Here is a 16,169-nt window from a genome sequence, read left to right on the forward strand (position 1 = left end):
TACATTTGAATTTGATTTTTCTAAAGTATATTATATTAAATTAATGTTCTAAACTAAAGGTGGTCTATCAAATATTTTATGAAAATTAGATATCAACAACTATAATAATTAACGTTTTTTATATGTAGAAATTAAACACGCTACTAAAGAATTTATAACACTCACATATTTTACTTAAATAATTGAGCTAGATCCTCTTGATATATAATAATTAATATTTTTTGTGAATGTTTTTTACATAATAATTATTATCTAACACATATAATATGGTAACAAAAAATAATCAAATTAAATATTTTCTCTTTACTTGATTATTCAATAAAATTTTGAATTTAGTTATTGCATTAAGTTTTAATTTAGATTAAATATAAAAAAATATTTATTCATAACCAATAAAATATTTAATTAATTAAAAAAATATTTAATATTTTTAAAAATAATAATTTAAATGTCCATACTTTAATATTATAATTCATGCTTCATATTAATAATATAAAAAAATTTATTAAATATTAAATGATACTTTTCTCTTCAGTGGATTATTCGATAAAATTTTGAATTTAATTAATGTATATTTTTTAATTCACATAAAATATAATAAATTATTTATTCTTTGTAAATAAATAATAATAATTAATTAAAAAAACTATAATATTTAAAAAAATTAAATGCCTATATTTAAATATTTTAATTAATGTTTCTTATTATTGATATAAAAAAATTTAGTAAATATTTTTAAATTTATATATTCCATTTTTTTAATGAGTGTACATTGAACTTGCACTTAAAAATACTCACATCTATTAATGTGCTTATTAGTGTAATCAAGATATAAAGATAAAATCAACCGGCAATCACTTTAAGTATTACTTGTCTAATTTTCATTAGACAACATTTTGAGTTCTAATAATCTGAATAATTTTGTTTTTAGTTTAATGTGGACGGATTGTAAAACAATTTTACACTATAGACTTACAAACAAATTAAAGTTGATATAATTTTGAGATAATTATTATAAATTTAATAAACTTATTATAAATAATTATTTTTTTACCAAATTAGATGATTTTATAAATTATATATCAAACTAGTTGGTTAAAAAAATTATTTATTAAAAATAAATGATTTTGACTTTTGACATTTGTTATAATTATATTCAATGTAAAAACATAATTTTTATAATCGATGTAAAATTTTACTTTTTTACATCAGTTATAACTATTATTGATGTACAAAAATTTAGAAAAATAATTATTTTACGTGTTTTGATATCAATGTAATGGTAAAATACATAAAAGTTGAAATTTTGGATGGTAAAATTTGTAAAGTATTAAATGTTAAAATTTATGAAAAAATGCCTTCAATGCTAAAATTTGCAGAATTATGAAAGTTAAATGCTAAAGTTTGACGAAAATAAAAAAACTTAGATCGATAAAATTCACAAAATAATAAAGTTTGGCATTACAATTTGTAATTAAGCCTAAAGATTTAAGAGAAAGGATTTTACTTGATTGTCGGATGCCAATACCTTGTCTTTTTCTTTTCTTTTCTTTTCCGAATACAATATCTTATCTTATTTCACTTCATTATATATTTACATTTTAAATACATATGAAATCTATTGAAATCATGGCTACTAAATAGTGGAATCGACCTTTATATTGTTATTTTTATTTGGTTAAATGTCAATTTAGATCATTTATGTTTAGTATTTTTTGTATTAATACATTGAATTTACTTTTCATTTTGATATTTTTTGTTAAAAAATAATAGTATTTTATTAATTTTTAAACTTTGAAATAAATAATCCTAATGGCAATTAAAAATAATTACTTTTTATTTTTTAAAAACAAATTACATAATTCATCTCTCAAATAATTCCGATCCAACTGAACAATTCAAACCTGTACTAACAATATTTAGGCCTAATAAACAGAAAAGTGTGATTTCTCCCTCCTCTGCCTTGTGTACTTAGCAAATGCATTTATGTCGATTAAAGTGATCAAGAAATTAAAAAAAAAAAAAGAAAAGAAAAGATCTCCTGAGAAGAAAGAAACTCGCAACCAAATCCAATTCAACCACGTAGAAAGAGAGTAATTAATTATTGAAGTCATGAAAAGGAGAACCCAAAAGGCTAAAAGTAAAAGGAATGTGAAATTATCCTATTTGAAGCGCTGGATTTGCATGAATTCCCCGAAAGAAGCTGAAGGGAAAAGTCGGAAAGAAGAAAAAGAGAAGGATCATGTTCGTGGATGAAGGACGTCACATTCTGTCCATAACTAACCACTCACGGAATGAGGAGAAGCATTGATGCATGAAACCCATGAACAATTGATTCATCATATTAATTCAAGATGAGAAAAGCATCACTTTTCCACACACCACTCGCCCCCATATACTAATAATGTTATACGTATACCAATTACAAAGTGACATATCAGAAATTAAAAAAAAAGAAGTGACATCAGAACTTTTGTTTGGTACGTTTTTATCTTGTCAAAACCTTGATTTATAGTTTTTTTTTTTTATATTTGGTATTACCAAAATTAGAGCTTTAGATTTTCTAATAGTAGCCAAGGTATTTTCATAAGTTTTAATTCTTTGTAAAGACTGTGAAATTAATCATATTATGTGGAGATTAAATTTAGGTATTTCCCTACAATATTTGTGTTATCAAATTCAGCTCAAAGTTACTAAATGATATAAGAATTAGTTCCTCACACAGGCATGCAAAATGTTGATAGTTTAGCCCAACGAGATCAGGCCTACCATCACTTCGCAGGCTTAGCAATTCAGCCCATTTACAGATTGCTCACTAGTTAAACTGTATGGATCCTCTCCAAAAATCGTGAAAAAAACTATGTAGATCATTCCTCCAAGAAACCTTACAGGCTTATAGCGAATTTGTGTGCATCACACATATTATCTATGCACCCAACATAAAAAAAATTCTAAAAATATCCTTAAGTATTTATATAACTTACGGATTGATTAATCTGTATGAGTTATATGGATTACATAATCCGTATAACTCATATGGATTAGCTAATCCGTATAACTCCTACGGATTAGCTAATCCGTATGAGTTACAATTAAAAAAATAATTATTGTTTAAAAATATATTTCATAATAATCTTTTTTATTTAAAAATTAAGCAATAACTTTTAAAAAACAAAATAATATGTTTATATTCAATAAAAAATAAATATTTAAAAACAAAATCAAGACAATATTTTTATTAATAAAAAAACATTTACTATTAAAAAAATAAATAAAATTAATTTATTATTAAGTTTTAAAAAAACATACGAATTAACTAATCCGTATGAGTTATACGGATTAACATAAGGATTAGGTAATCCAATATGAGTTATACGGATTAGTTAATCCGTATAATTCATACAGATTAGGTAATCCATGTGTTACACGAATACTAAGCACGATCCTAAACCACAAAAAACAAAACAACAAAAAACCTTACCTTGATAGTGGAAAAGCATGACCGTGGTGTAGACGGCCTAAACGGCCAGTGGAGGTTGACGAAGGTGGCAATGCAACAATGTTAACACAGAGAAGGAGGAGGAATAAGTTGCGTTGCAGCAGAAGCATGTATGGAATGCGCAAGGGAGATGAGAGGGAGAGGGTTTTAAAAATTTAAATCAAGGACATTTTTATCAATTCAGCACGAGTCAACAAACAATAATGGAAGTTACTATTCTCACCCAGTATTGCTATTCTCACCCTCTGACTTCTTCAAAAATATAATGTACCAGATAACACTCTTGTGGTCTTGCCCTCTCCTATTTTCCTACACTCCTTTCCCTTCCTGGCTTCCCTTCCCCCCCACACGGCCACACCCCACTTTCCCCTCTCTTCATATATATATAAAATTATGATATAGTTTATATTTGAATTATAATTTAATTAATTCTTGGTACAAATTAACATAACGATGACACATGTTAACTGTTCTTAATAGTAATAGACTTTTTTTTCAGAAGTAACACAGTTAATTATAATATAAATGATTTTTTTAATTAAATTGAATTAAATATGACACAGATTATCCTTTTTAATTATAATCAAACTCATTATGATACAAATTAGTATTATATTAATTTTTTTATCCATAAAAATAATACAATATTTACAAATGCTCAATCAAGTGAACTTATGTAGTAATTAATTCATTACTGTTAATAAATGAAATTTGGACAATAATCTTTAAAAAAATTGTAACTTCTATAGTAATTAATTTAATTTTAATTAAAAAATAGAATTTATATGATATTGATTATTAAAATACCGTGAAAATTATATGATATTCACTTAATGTACCATAGAAATTAATTTTATTAATTAAAATATAAAAAATAAACATATGCAAAATTAAATTTTAAAAATTAGATCAAAATTACAATTTTAAAAAATTGGTAATTAAAATCGTGAAAAAAGCAGGAAGATTAGAGTTCTAGATCAGACATCATTCAAATCAAAAGAGGGACTAAAATTATAATTTAATAATTTCTTTTTCATTATTTTGTTCTTTTTATTTCCTACCTCTCGGCCAGCGAGATTTCTTATACACTATTTCAGGGGTGAAACTTTCTCCATAATTTAACACATGATTTATCCTTGATTTTACTTTTTCTGAACTTTGTTTGTGATCCACACTGACTAAAACAAACAGACGTATACCATTTTCGCTTAATTTACAGACTTGTTAAGGCAATGTCATTAAGGGCATTGATCACTTGATGACTACTCATCAACTTCCTTTAATCTCCTTTAATACCCATTTAGACATTACGATCGTTTTATTGTGCTTGTACCCCATTGGCTGTTTAACAGATCCATCAAATAAGTCTAATGTAGAGTGGCACTCATCTTAAAATACTAGTCCTCCATACTTTTAAAAATCTTGAGTGTTTTTTTTTTTTTTTGTGTGTGTGTGAAATTGAAAATCTAAAGTGTTGTAGCCACTAGGGAGAACAATTGACATTTTAGGATTAATTAAGGATGGCGTGATCATCACACTGAATTTCTTGATAAACAAAAATATATCATATACAGTAAAGCATTTGACAGCTTTAACAGTTGAATTTTGAAGTGTTTGCTTTTATACTCTTTTAAACACGGACAATTTTGTTAGAGCAACTTCAGCAGTATTACCAAGAATATAAATTTTAAGGGAATATTTTTTTGCAAAAATATAGTTTTCTATTTAAGATTTAAACCACATGTGATAGTTGAAAATAATCGTTGTACAAGTTAATTGAAAATAACTCTTTCTTTTTACTGTAAAAAAAACTTTTTTTTTTATTTAGAAGAGTATTGAGTGACACTCCCTCTTATCTCAAATATAAGAAAAAATATAACAAATTAATTAATCATATTTAATTTTATAATTTCAATTAAAAAATATTTTTTTAACTTATCTTTCATTAAAATTTAATATAAAGATAAAAAAGAGTCATTAAGATTAACACTTCAATTAAACGAGAATACTTTAGAAATAATAATATTAAATAAACTAAAATTAATTAAAATTTTATTATTTAAAACTAAAAAAATGTATTTTTTTCCCCTCATATTTAAAACCCAAGTGGGTGTTTGATTGAGACATTATGCAGAAGAAATGTGATATGCTCGACTTAACCTGCAGTTGAGACATTTGCATTTGATAGTACCACTGATTGCGATAACCGTAACAGGGATGCACATGCTTTGTTGCTTTCTTTCATCATTTCTGTGTTTGACCTTTAAAAAGTATCAATTATTCCATTATTATTATTGAGTAAATAATATATATATTTTGATGAAAAGTAAATAGTATATGTAAGTAGGTATTGTAGAGAATTTTTAAACGGTTATTTAATTATAAATTATAAATTGTCAAATTTTTTAGGCTGATAATGTAATTTTTATTAAGTTAGACTCTATCTATTTGTTGAGACTCTCTGAATAGTGAATAGTCTCGGTGCCTCATTATCGCAATCTAAATCAGAACAATCTATTATCGCAATCATCAGTCATCACCTTCACCTCCTTACAGATCTCCCACAGTCTCACGGAACGTGACAGCTTCAACAAAAACTAAATAAGCCTCCTACGTTTGTTCCTGACCACGCATTATGCATTTTTTCCCAAATAACATATGCAATTAAATAACAATATAAATAAGTTTAAAAAAAATAAGTTTAGTATGCACAAAATATGAAAGCTAAAATCCAGCAAAAAATAAAATATATGAAAGCTAATAAGTTCTCGATGAAGAAAAAAGATTGCTCTTACTTCAATAAGATAAGATTATCGGAATAATCTATCTTACACATTTCTCTTTTGCTAAACACAGCAATCTTGTCTTGTTATAAGAGAAATGTTTCATGAACCTTCAAGCGAGACAATAAAATATTATTTCTTTTACTTTTGAAATATATTCTTAATGTGTATAATAAAAAAATTAAAAATAAAAATAATTATACATAATATTTATGTATAATTATAATTTTTAATATTTAAATAATGATAAATTATTTCAATAACTACTTACCAATCAATGAAACAATTTAAATCTTTATTTTCATTATCATTAAACAATTAAAATGTGAATTAAAATTAATTAATTCAAGGATACGTAAATCAAAATATTTTGTAAACAAATAATATTAGCAATTAATTCCAAATCAATCAACAGTCTTTCTAACCTCTTACGTTTTCCATTTGAAGGGAGATAAAAAAAATAGTTAAAAAATAAACATGTAACATTGGTTGAACTAGGAAGTGTCAGTGTTAGCCAGTAAGTCATAGAAACTTGTAGCCACTGCGGAGTGCTGACTCAGTGACAGATCGAAAGACTTCGCAGGTTTCTCGTGAGTCGTTAACGTTAGTGTAGTGTCCCTTGCTATTTGCCAATACAACTCATTCTACATTTCTATCTTCTCCTTCTCCATTACCAAATTTTTCTGTACGTAGTTTCTACCTCCTAGGTCCCACCTTCGTTTCTCTGAAAAATCTCATCTTTTTGGGGCTCTTTTCACTTGAATCTCCCCAGTTATGATTCCTCAACTTATGGTACAAATTGTCTGAAAAGTTTGGTACTTTATTAAAGTAGTTTTGCTCTTCCCTCATACAAATTCCATTGAGCAGAAAGTTACCAAATCCAAAAAGGTTTCTATTTCCGTTATTGATTTAGCAATGGATTCAGCTTGTGCAACCCTGAATGGCCGCCATCTAGCCAAAGTTAGTGAGGGAATTGGAAGAAACAGAACAAGTGGCTTCTGGGGTGAGAGTACGAGGGGAAGTGTGAACACAAAAAGGTTTTTGAGTGTTCAATCATGCAAGACTTCACGAACCAATAGGAATCTTAGAAACTCCAAGCCTGGAAGTGGAATTGCACGCGCTGTTCTCACATCAGACATCGACGAAGATTCCATGGTAAATCACCAAATGCAACACATCATACGTTGAAAGAAAATTTTAATTCACCTTGGTGTGTCTGATTATTATTTTAAGCATTCAGTTTCAATGCTTAACCTCATTGCTTTTCCTTTTAGGCATTTCAAGGGGTACCCACTTTTGAGAAACCTGAAGTGGACCCAAAAAGTGTGGCTTCCATCATATTGGGTGGAGGTGCAGGAACTCGACTCTTTCCTCTTACTGGCAGAAGAGCCAAGCCAGCGGTATATGTGATTTTTAGTTTGAATGTTTCGTTGATTATGGTTACTATAATTGCAAAACCTTCATGCAATGTTTTTGTGTTTGAATGAAATTCTCAGGTTCCAATTGGAGGGTGTTATAGACTCATAGATATCCCCATGAGCAATTGCATCAATAGTGGCATCAGAAAAATTTTCATCTTGACGCAGTTCAATTCTTTCTCTCTCAACCGCCACCTGTCCCGTGCATACAGCTTCGGAAATGGCATGACTTTTGGAGATGGGTTTGTGGAGGTGAGTTACTATAATGTTTGATAGGGAGAGATTTAGGGTGGGTGTGCACCATCATTTCTATTTTCAAAAACTGTTTGATTTTTCTAAATACAACTAAACAAGGTTGTTCAAACAGCTGGGAGAAGATGGTACAAGACACAGAGTGGAGTGTGAAATTGTGGGAGAAGTTGAACAAGACGAAAACAGAAGAAGAAAATGGGAAACATCCCCCACTTTTCTATTTTCTAGCTTTTAAAACATGTACTTTTTTTTAAAAATAATTTTCGAGACTTAGTAGATTTTGATGAATAATTGATTGCTGAATAGTTTGGAATTGTGTTAGAAAACAGTTTTTAAAACCAAAAAGTTAAAAGTGAGAAGGGAATCAAACATAGTTTTATCAAGAATTGAATTCTAGTTTTATATTTGAATAGGTCTTGGCAGCTACTCAAACACCGGGTGAGGCTGGGAAGAAGTGGTTCCAAGGGACAGCTGATGCTGTAAGACAATTTATATGGGTTTTTGAGGTAAAAACTTATGATGTTGTGTATTTGTGCTTAAAATACTAGTTTGATACATGGAGTGGTGAACGTGGGTATGTATTATCTTGCAGGATGCCAAGAACAAGAATGTTGAGCATATATTGATACTTTCTGGCGATCATCTTTACCGTATGGACTATATGGACTTTGTACAGGTACAAATGATTTCACATTACATTACTAACTAGTCACGTGTTTAGTTTTTTCTGAAACTGATTTTGATTTTGATGGGCTCTGTTATTGTAGAGACATGTTGACACAAATGCCGATATCACAGTTTCATGTGTACCCATGGATGACAGGTATGTTTACATGAAAAATCTGCATGATTTGGTTTCATTGATTTTGTACAATAAAGGCACTCCACCTCGTTTGCAAGAGTTAAAACTTTCATTAACAATGGATATCATTTTGTTGTTTTATCTTGAATTGTATTTGGAGTTGATTGGGGTCAATTGTCTTGTAGTCGGGCATCAGACTATGGACTGATGAAAATTGATAAAACAGGACGGATTATACAGTTTGCAGAAAAACCTAAGGGATCAGATCTAAAGGCAATGGTATGTTGATTGTATTTGAAGTCAGGATCCTCAATAATTGGCTGTTTAATCCAGTTGTTGTCTATCTAATACATTGTCAATAAGTGCAGCGTGTTGACACCACTCTTTTAGGGTTATTGCCACAAGAAGCAGAAAAACATCCTTATATTGCATCCATGGGTGTCTACGTGTTTAGAACTGAAACCTTGCTGCAACTATTAAGATGGAAATGTTCTTCATGCAATGACTTTGGATCTGAAATTATCCCATCTGCTGTGAATGAGCACAATGTCCAGGTGAGAAGGAATATTCTTTGTGTTCTTTTTGAAAATCTTAGAATGCTAATAAAAATAACTCTCTTTTTTCATTCTCAGGCATATTTGTTCAATGACTACTGGGAAGATATTGGAACTATAAAGTCCTTCTTTGATGCAAATCTTGCTCTAACAGAACAGGTTTGTTTAAAAATCCTATAATTTCTATTACTTTGGGTTCATATGATGAGTACCAAAGCACTTGGGAAACCCTCTCTAAAAGGCTGACAATTAAGGGGGAGAACGAAGTCACTTAAGTGCTGCACATAGCATCCCGTTCTACTTGATGTTGGACTTGGCACTCCATAATGCCCAAGTCCCTATCGAATATCGTCATATTTTTAACAGTCAGTATGGGTTACTAATTTTGTATTTGGTCAATTTGGATAGTTTTGCATGTGCATGTTAAGTTCAACTGCAAGCCAGTGGGTAGGTAATTAGAAACTCTGGAAATGAAAGTACTCTCATTTTAATTTTAGAACAAACAAAAATATGTACTGATAAAAAGATGTTTCTCATATTGCTGCAGAATTTGGGAATCTTTCACAATTTAGAAGCCTTAATTGTTTATTCTTTAGAATTTTTGCTCATAATAACATAGTACTTGATAATAGTATTGAGAGAAAGTTATTTTACTATGGAATAGGTGTTTATTCATAAGGGAAAATATAGTAATTCAATAATCTTATATGATATTACTTGCAGCCTCCTAAATTTGAATTCTATGATCCAAAGACACCTTTCTTCACTTCCCCCAGATTCCTACCACCTACCAAAGTAGAAAAATGCAAGGTACGTATGGCAGCCATCTTTTAGAAAGTTGCTTTATGGAATTGAAATTTATGCTGAACAGAGTGTTGATTGGTTTGTGTTGTTGTATGCACGATGAGTTGGTTTCGTAGATTGTGGATGCAATTATATCTCATGGTTGCTTCTTGAGGGAGTGCAGCGTTCAACATTCTATTGTTGGAGTACGCTCACGTTTGGAGTCTGGTGTGGAGCTTCAGGTAAAACATTGTGATTTTCTCTAGACATCCTTTTTTTGGGTTTTTTTTTTGGTGAGGGGTATTAGATGATGACCCGTAAAAAAGTTTGTGTTCTACTTGACTCATAACAATAAATTGTACCACCAAATATTGGTAGAGAAGGGGGAAACTGCATTTCCTCACATTTTGTCATGACTTGGGATTTTTTTATTTTTTCTCAGTAGTTGAGCACATCAACATATCACCTCTCTCTCAAGCTATTATTATTAGTCTTCCTATTTCTTTTGCCAATTTGTAGGAATCAATTTTTAGCTCCTCCAAAGATAATACAATGCATAGGAGGACAAAAAGACAGTTTACCACCTTTCATGTTCTATTTTGGAGCAACAATGATGAATGTTTTAATGTTTTATGCCTTTATGGACTTCACTATCCAGGATACGATGATGATGGGTGCTGACTATTATCAAACTGAGTATGAAATTGCATCTCTGGTGGCAGAAGGGAAGGTTCCAATTGGTGTCGGGGCAAATACTAAAATCAGGTGCGACTAATTGTCTCAAAACAACTTTTTTGGATTCATACAAAATTCCCTTGTATCTGGATTCTAGAATATCTAAATCATGCTTACCAATTTAGTTGTCGTAATATCAAAATTCAATAGCACCCTGCATTTCTGATTTCGGTTAATTTCACACCACAAATTTTTTTAAGGAATTGCATAATCGACAAGAATGCCAAGATAGGAAGAAATGTGATCATAGCAAACACCGATGTAAGTGTTGTCTCAAAATCGTTAAAAAAGTTCTGCAAACACTTTGAAGCATTTATTATCTATATTTCTATGCTGATTTAAAGATATTGCTTTCTTAGGGTGTTCAAGAAGCTGACAGGGCAAAGGAAGGATTCTACATTAGGTCGGGCATCACAGTTACATTAAAAAATGCAACAATCAAAGATGGAACAGTTATATGAAGCACTTCAAGTTATCCAGCAGGCCACTTTATAATAGTTTTGACATAAGTACATTCACTTCCGACATAATAGTAGATGAAATGCTAGCTCGTACATTACAAAGTTTCTCTCGATATATCTCTATAATAGTTATGTTTATTGCATTTGTAGGACACTTCACTTGTAATAACAGGCAATTCTTGCCACTACGATTAAGTTATAAATTAAAGTTTCTAACTCACCCTTCTCTCTCTCTCTCTCTCTCTATATATATATATATATATTCAGTTTCATCCTCTAATTTGCTTAGCTTCATTCCATTTCTCAATGTTTCTGAGTCTGGCGTACATCTTGCGAATTCGGTTTAGTTTTTGAGACTCTTGAGCAATCAAATTAGCCGTTGAAGGGCTCTCATCTAAGACCACCTCGTAACCGTCTCGATAAGAATCCATTCCTTGAGCCATAAGTTGCCAAAACAGGCCACCAACAGCAGCCCCGCCACTGCTTGCTGATGAGTATATTGCTGAATATACCGTGTTGAATAACCGATCCCTTGGTGTTGAGTTGCCACCATAACTCTTTGTGGAAATACCAAACTCCGCAAATAGAAGTGGCTTGTGAAGGGTGTTCTGTGCATCTTGGATGTGCTCATTCAGCCACCGGCCTAAGAATGAGATTTGGTCCTCATAACCTGAACTTGATATCCTACTCGAAACAAGCAAATACAACAAATTCAGCTTTATCATGAAAATGAAACCTTGTATAGTGATTTCACAATGTAAAGGGTTTTTACAGGTTAATCAATCAGAAATTATCATGTTTGGTACTTTTGTTGAGTTTTATCTTCCTCAAAAGTTATTTCTAGTCTGATTTACTATATTTTACTTTTTAAATAAAATGCACCTTTAGATTAACTTAATCCCATCATTCAGGTATTGTGAAGAATAAGTTATTATTGATATAAGTCTAACCATTGGTCGGGGTAGGAATGCACTGTTGCGAAATCAATCCCTGGGATTTGGTTGTTTGCAATGAAATCGGTTCCTACATTGAAGTTAGGGTTAGACTCAGGTTTTGACTGGCCGTAGAAACCCTCTAGACCAGCTTCCAGCAAGTGGTTTCCATCTATGGATTTCAGGTAAGATGCCATCTCAGTGATCCAAGCCTGTCAACAAGGGAAAAATAATAATTTGAATTTATCTATTCCAATTTTTAAAATTAAATTATTTGTGTTGATAATCAAAATCCAGTCTGTCTTCAAAGCTCAACAAAGTAACAAAGTTGGGTTCATTTGTTCAAAATCTTCATTCACAGTGTGGATTTCCTTAGAAAGTGTTTAAATTATATTTTGGAAGAAAGCTATTAGTGCAATTAGCTTTAAATACTCATGGACAAGGTGAAACTAAATATATATTTTTTTAAAGTAGCTTGTAAAAAAAAAACACAGGTCATCTTTAATTGATACTATTTGGACATTGTGAATGATTCGAGAATACATTTTAACTAATTTTTAATTTTTTTTTTACCAGCTGAAAAATTTATTTGCTTGTTTAGTAAATAAGATTTTTTAGTTGTTTCTTAGTAGTTTTTAATGTTTCTTTTTTAAATAAATTATAATTTTATTATTTTTTAACCATTTTATACTTTTCATTTATTTTAACAACTAATTTTACCATACTCTTATATTTAATAAATTAATTTTTCAATTTTTAATTTCTAACTAACTTTTCAACTTCTAACTAATTTTCCCACTAATTTCATCACACATGACCTCCACGTGAAAATATGAAAAATACAAAGTGAAATTACAACTAACTCTATTTGTATGCAATTAATGTGCAGGAACTGCACCAAACGGAATTATGCATTTAAAAGAGCCGTAACACGGAACTATGCAATTAATAAATAGAGTTATAAAACGGAATTATGAATTTATGCTTTCTTTACTCCGTTATTTATCAACTGTTGACCTAACTTACAAGAGGATATTTAAATTTGGACCCAAACAGTTTATTGAAATGAAGCAGATAAAATCAAATTATTTATCTATTTCCAGTTGAAACTCAGACAAGAGGGAAAATTGGAAAAGAAAAAAAAAACTTATACGTAGTAGAACGTACATGTTTGGAAAGTAAAACAAAAAAAAAAGACTCGTTTAAATTTTTATTTTTCTAATCCTTGTACTTATTATATATGTACTAGTTCTTGTTCTTTTTTTTTTTTTGAGCATGCATAAATGCAGCAGACAAAGCAATTAATCTCAAGATTAAAGATGTAACGCAACATGCAAAGAAACCGAATTGAGGAGCTGAAGAATTATTTACCTGAACTGTCCTTCCTGATTGATCAGAAGGGCACCTAATCTCATTCATAAGTTCCCAAGCCATTATAGTTGGGTCGTCTTTGTAAGCAACTCCAGTGATGCTATTACGTCTTGTAAGTACAGCCTATAATATCGCACACACATAAAAACTCTAATGTTAAATTAAATCTGTCAATATTTTTTTTTTGCTAGTACGAATTCTATACCATTCATTCAATGTACATACTAAGTTCAGGTTTAGAAATAATTAATTAATATTAAAAAACAATTGTCATTTTCTAAAATTGTTCTTAAAAATATTTGATTTGTAAGATTTTTTAGAATAAGTCATTTGGGAACGTTAACTCTATTTTTTTCCGACTAGTTTATTAAACAAGACTGGGTGAATATTGCAATACTTGTACTCATGAGTATCTAATATGTAAAATAACTTAAACACTCCTCTTAGATTTTTACTAATTATGCTGTCAAAAGAAAACCAAACTTTTTACTAATTATGTTTTTTGTAATTTTTTATTTTTTAATAATTTAATAGGTATTAGCTAATACATCAAAGAAATAAAGCCGTAGAACCAAAAGAAAAAAGAAAAGGAAATAAACCCGGGTACATGTAGGTGCGGAACAAGATCGATACATTGCTATTAAAGATGGAACTCCTTATTTATTTGCAGAAAAAGAAGTTTTGGGGTGAAAATAAATAAATAACAGCCCTAATTTTTTATAATAATTTATTCCTTTCTTGTTACGTCACACGTTACATGTGATACTTTATCTTCTCATCCTAATTTATTTTGTTCTGTGTGGGTGTATAATAATCCCTTTTGGATGAGTGATTCTGTATTTCATCTCCACCACATTTAAGCTTACATAGTTTCATCAACTTGAAATTGCCGTTTAACCACAGGAAGCAGCGGGCGAGATTAACTAGGAGGAAAATCTTTGGGACAACAATATATGTCTATTAACGAGAAGAATATGTCCACTATTTTTTCTTCCTTTTTTGCTTCTTTGCTGATTGATTTATTCACCCATCTAAATGATTATCAACACTTTCAAGGGAACATAACAAACCACATATTTCATAATCGTCTTTTTAATTCCTCTATAGATGACAAATCATTATCAAAATTTATAACTTTATATCTAGATCCACACAACACCCATCATATCTTGTAGAAGCTTGATCCCTCAAAAAAGGATAACGTTAATGAAAATAGTGAAAACAAAATAATTAAAGAGATAGTTTACCTTGATGTGGTTTTTGTAGTATCCCTTCACCACAGGATTTGTAAAAAAGTCATCCTCAGAATTTATGGACTGTCCCTGACTCCTTGCCCATTCCACATACTGTTTCTTTCCACCCATGTTCTCATAGTTATTCACCAAACTCAACACCATCTTGATCCCATATTTTCTTGCTTCGGCTATTGCGAAATCCAAGCCCTTTTTATTTCCAATCCAAGAAAACAACAGAGTTAACAAATGGGAAATGAAGTTTTGTTCTATACACTATTAGAAAAAATACAATTAGATAGAAAAAAAAAGTAATTTTCCGTCACTAAATTTGATCATTAATCCATTGGTATGAAATTGAAAGGGGAGAGTAATTAACCTGAAACATTTGGTCATTGTAGGATCCAGGAGAGTATTGTAGGGGTTGATATCCACCATCACTGAAGGCCCAAGTTCTGGCAATGTTGAGTCCATGATTTGAAGCCTGTTGAAATACCGATGAGATTTTGTTTCTCTGGGAAGGATCAGAGGCAAGGTACATAAGCCAATAGGCATTAAAGCCATTAGCATAGTAGGGACTCCCATTCAGCATAAGCTGCACTCCTCTTGTTTTTACAAACCCACCATCGGCTTCTACGTGGTGGAGTAGCTTACTCTGCTCCACTGTGACATAGAGAACCAAGAGAACCAAAAGGAACCGACGCTTCATCATCATTTCTCACTGTCTGTCTTCACACTTGGCTTCTCTCAACGTTGTTGGCTTTTAAATTGCATAGATTCTGTCCTTGATTGTAGGGTAAGGTGGGAAATTAAGATATTTTAAAAAAATAAATAAGTAGTAGTTACTATAAATATAATTATGTTATTATATTATAGTATAAACATAATAATTCCCCGCCACTCCATGGAGCGTGGTAACGTGGTGGTTGAAGATGAACAAGACGAGACTGAAGAGGGTGTGGGCCTGGTGAATAGTGTAGGAGAGGAGTAGAACCACCACGACCTCAGGAGTCACTGTCATTATTCAGGTCACATGGCCCATAAGCAGAACCGTTCAAAAAGGACAAAAGGTTTGTGGTTAATATTATTTCCGTGTGTCATGTGAAAAGGTTGTTTTTGCCTTTCCTTTCCTTCATCTATTCTGCTCATACCAATAACTTGTTATATTACTAGTTTAGTTTTTTTTTATCATACTAACAGGCAGGGAAAAAACAAAACCCTATTTTTATGCTTATTAGGAATGTGAAAGTTTTAAGTTTAATACATCGATAGGTTTCTAGGTTTTTTGGAATTTTTTAATTAAATTCTTAAACTAAAGAAATTCTATTTGAATCTTTAATCTTCTAT

At 30.4% G+C, this 16,169-nt stretch overlaps 2 protein-coding genes across 3 annotated transcripts; one reads left to right on the forward strand and one right to left on the reverse strand.

The window, feature by feature from the left end:
- Positions 1–6,784: 6,784 nt before the first annotated feature.
- On the forward strand, positions 6,785–11,507 carry LOC100789920 (glucose-1-phosphate adenylyltransferase large subunit 1). 2 transcript variants are annotated; one of them, XM_006581138.4, is made up of 14 exons: positions 6,785–7,437; positions 7,557–7,682; positions 7,779–7,952; positions 8,366–8,458; positions 8,545–8,628; positions 8,720–8,775; positions 8,940–9,033; positions 9,123–9,308; positions 9,387–9,467; positions 10,032–10,118; positions 10,229–10,333; positions 10,750–10,856; positions 11,027–11,087; positions 11,171–11,507. In XM_006581138.4, exons 1-14 carry the CDS (start codon positions 7,198–7,200, stop codon positions 11,183–11,185), a joined length of 1,509 nt encoding a protein of 502 aa, XP_006581201.1. In that variant the 5' UTR covers positions 6,785–7,197; the 3' UTR covers positions 11,186–11,507. The 2 variants fall into 2 exon arrangements, with proteins under 2 accessions (XP_006581201.1, XP_003528021.1); XM_003527973.5 differs by having other exon boundaries at positions 11,186–11,507.
- On the reverse strand, positions 11,285–15,833 carry LOC100794126 (mannan endo-1,4-beta-mannosidase 7). The gene is made up of 5 exons (XM_003527979.5): positions 15,202–15,833; positions 14,838–15,032; positions 13,591–13,713; positions 12,238–12,431; positions 11,285–11,971 (listed from the first exon to the last, which is right to left on the reverse strand). The coding sequence occupies exons 1-5, from the start codon at positions 15,535–15,537 to the stop codon at positions 11,557–11,559; spliced, it is 1,263 nt and encodes a 420-aa protein (XP_003528027.1). The 5' UTR covers positions 15,538–15,833; the 3' UTR covers positions 11,285–11,556.
- Between the last annotated feature and the right edge of the window lie 336 nt (positions 15,834–16,169).

The sequence above is a fragment of the Glycine max genome, chromosome 6, assembly GCF_000004515.6.
Source record: "Glycine max cultivar Williams 82 chromosome 6, Glycine_max_v4.0, whole genome shotgun sequence".
Lineage (NCBI taxonomy): Eukaryota > Viridiplantae > Streptophyta > Magnoliopsida > Fabales > Fabaceae > Glycine > Glycine max.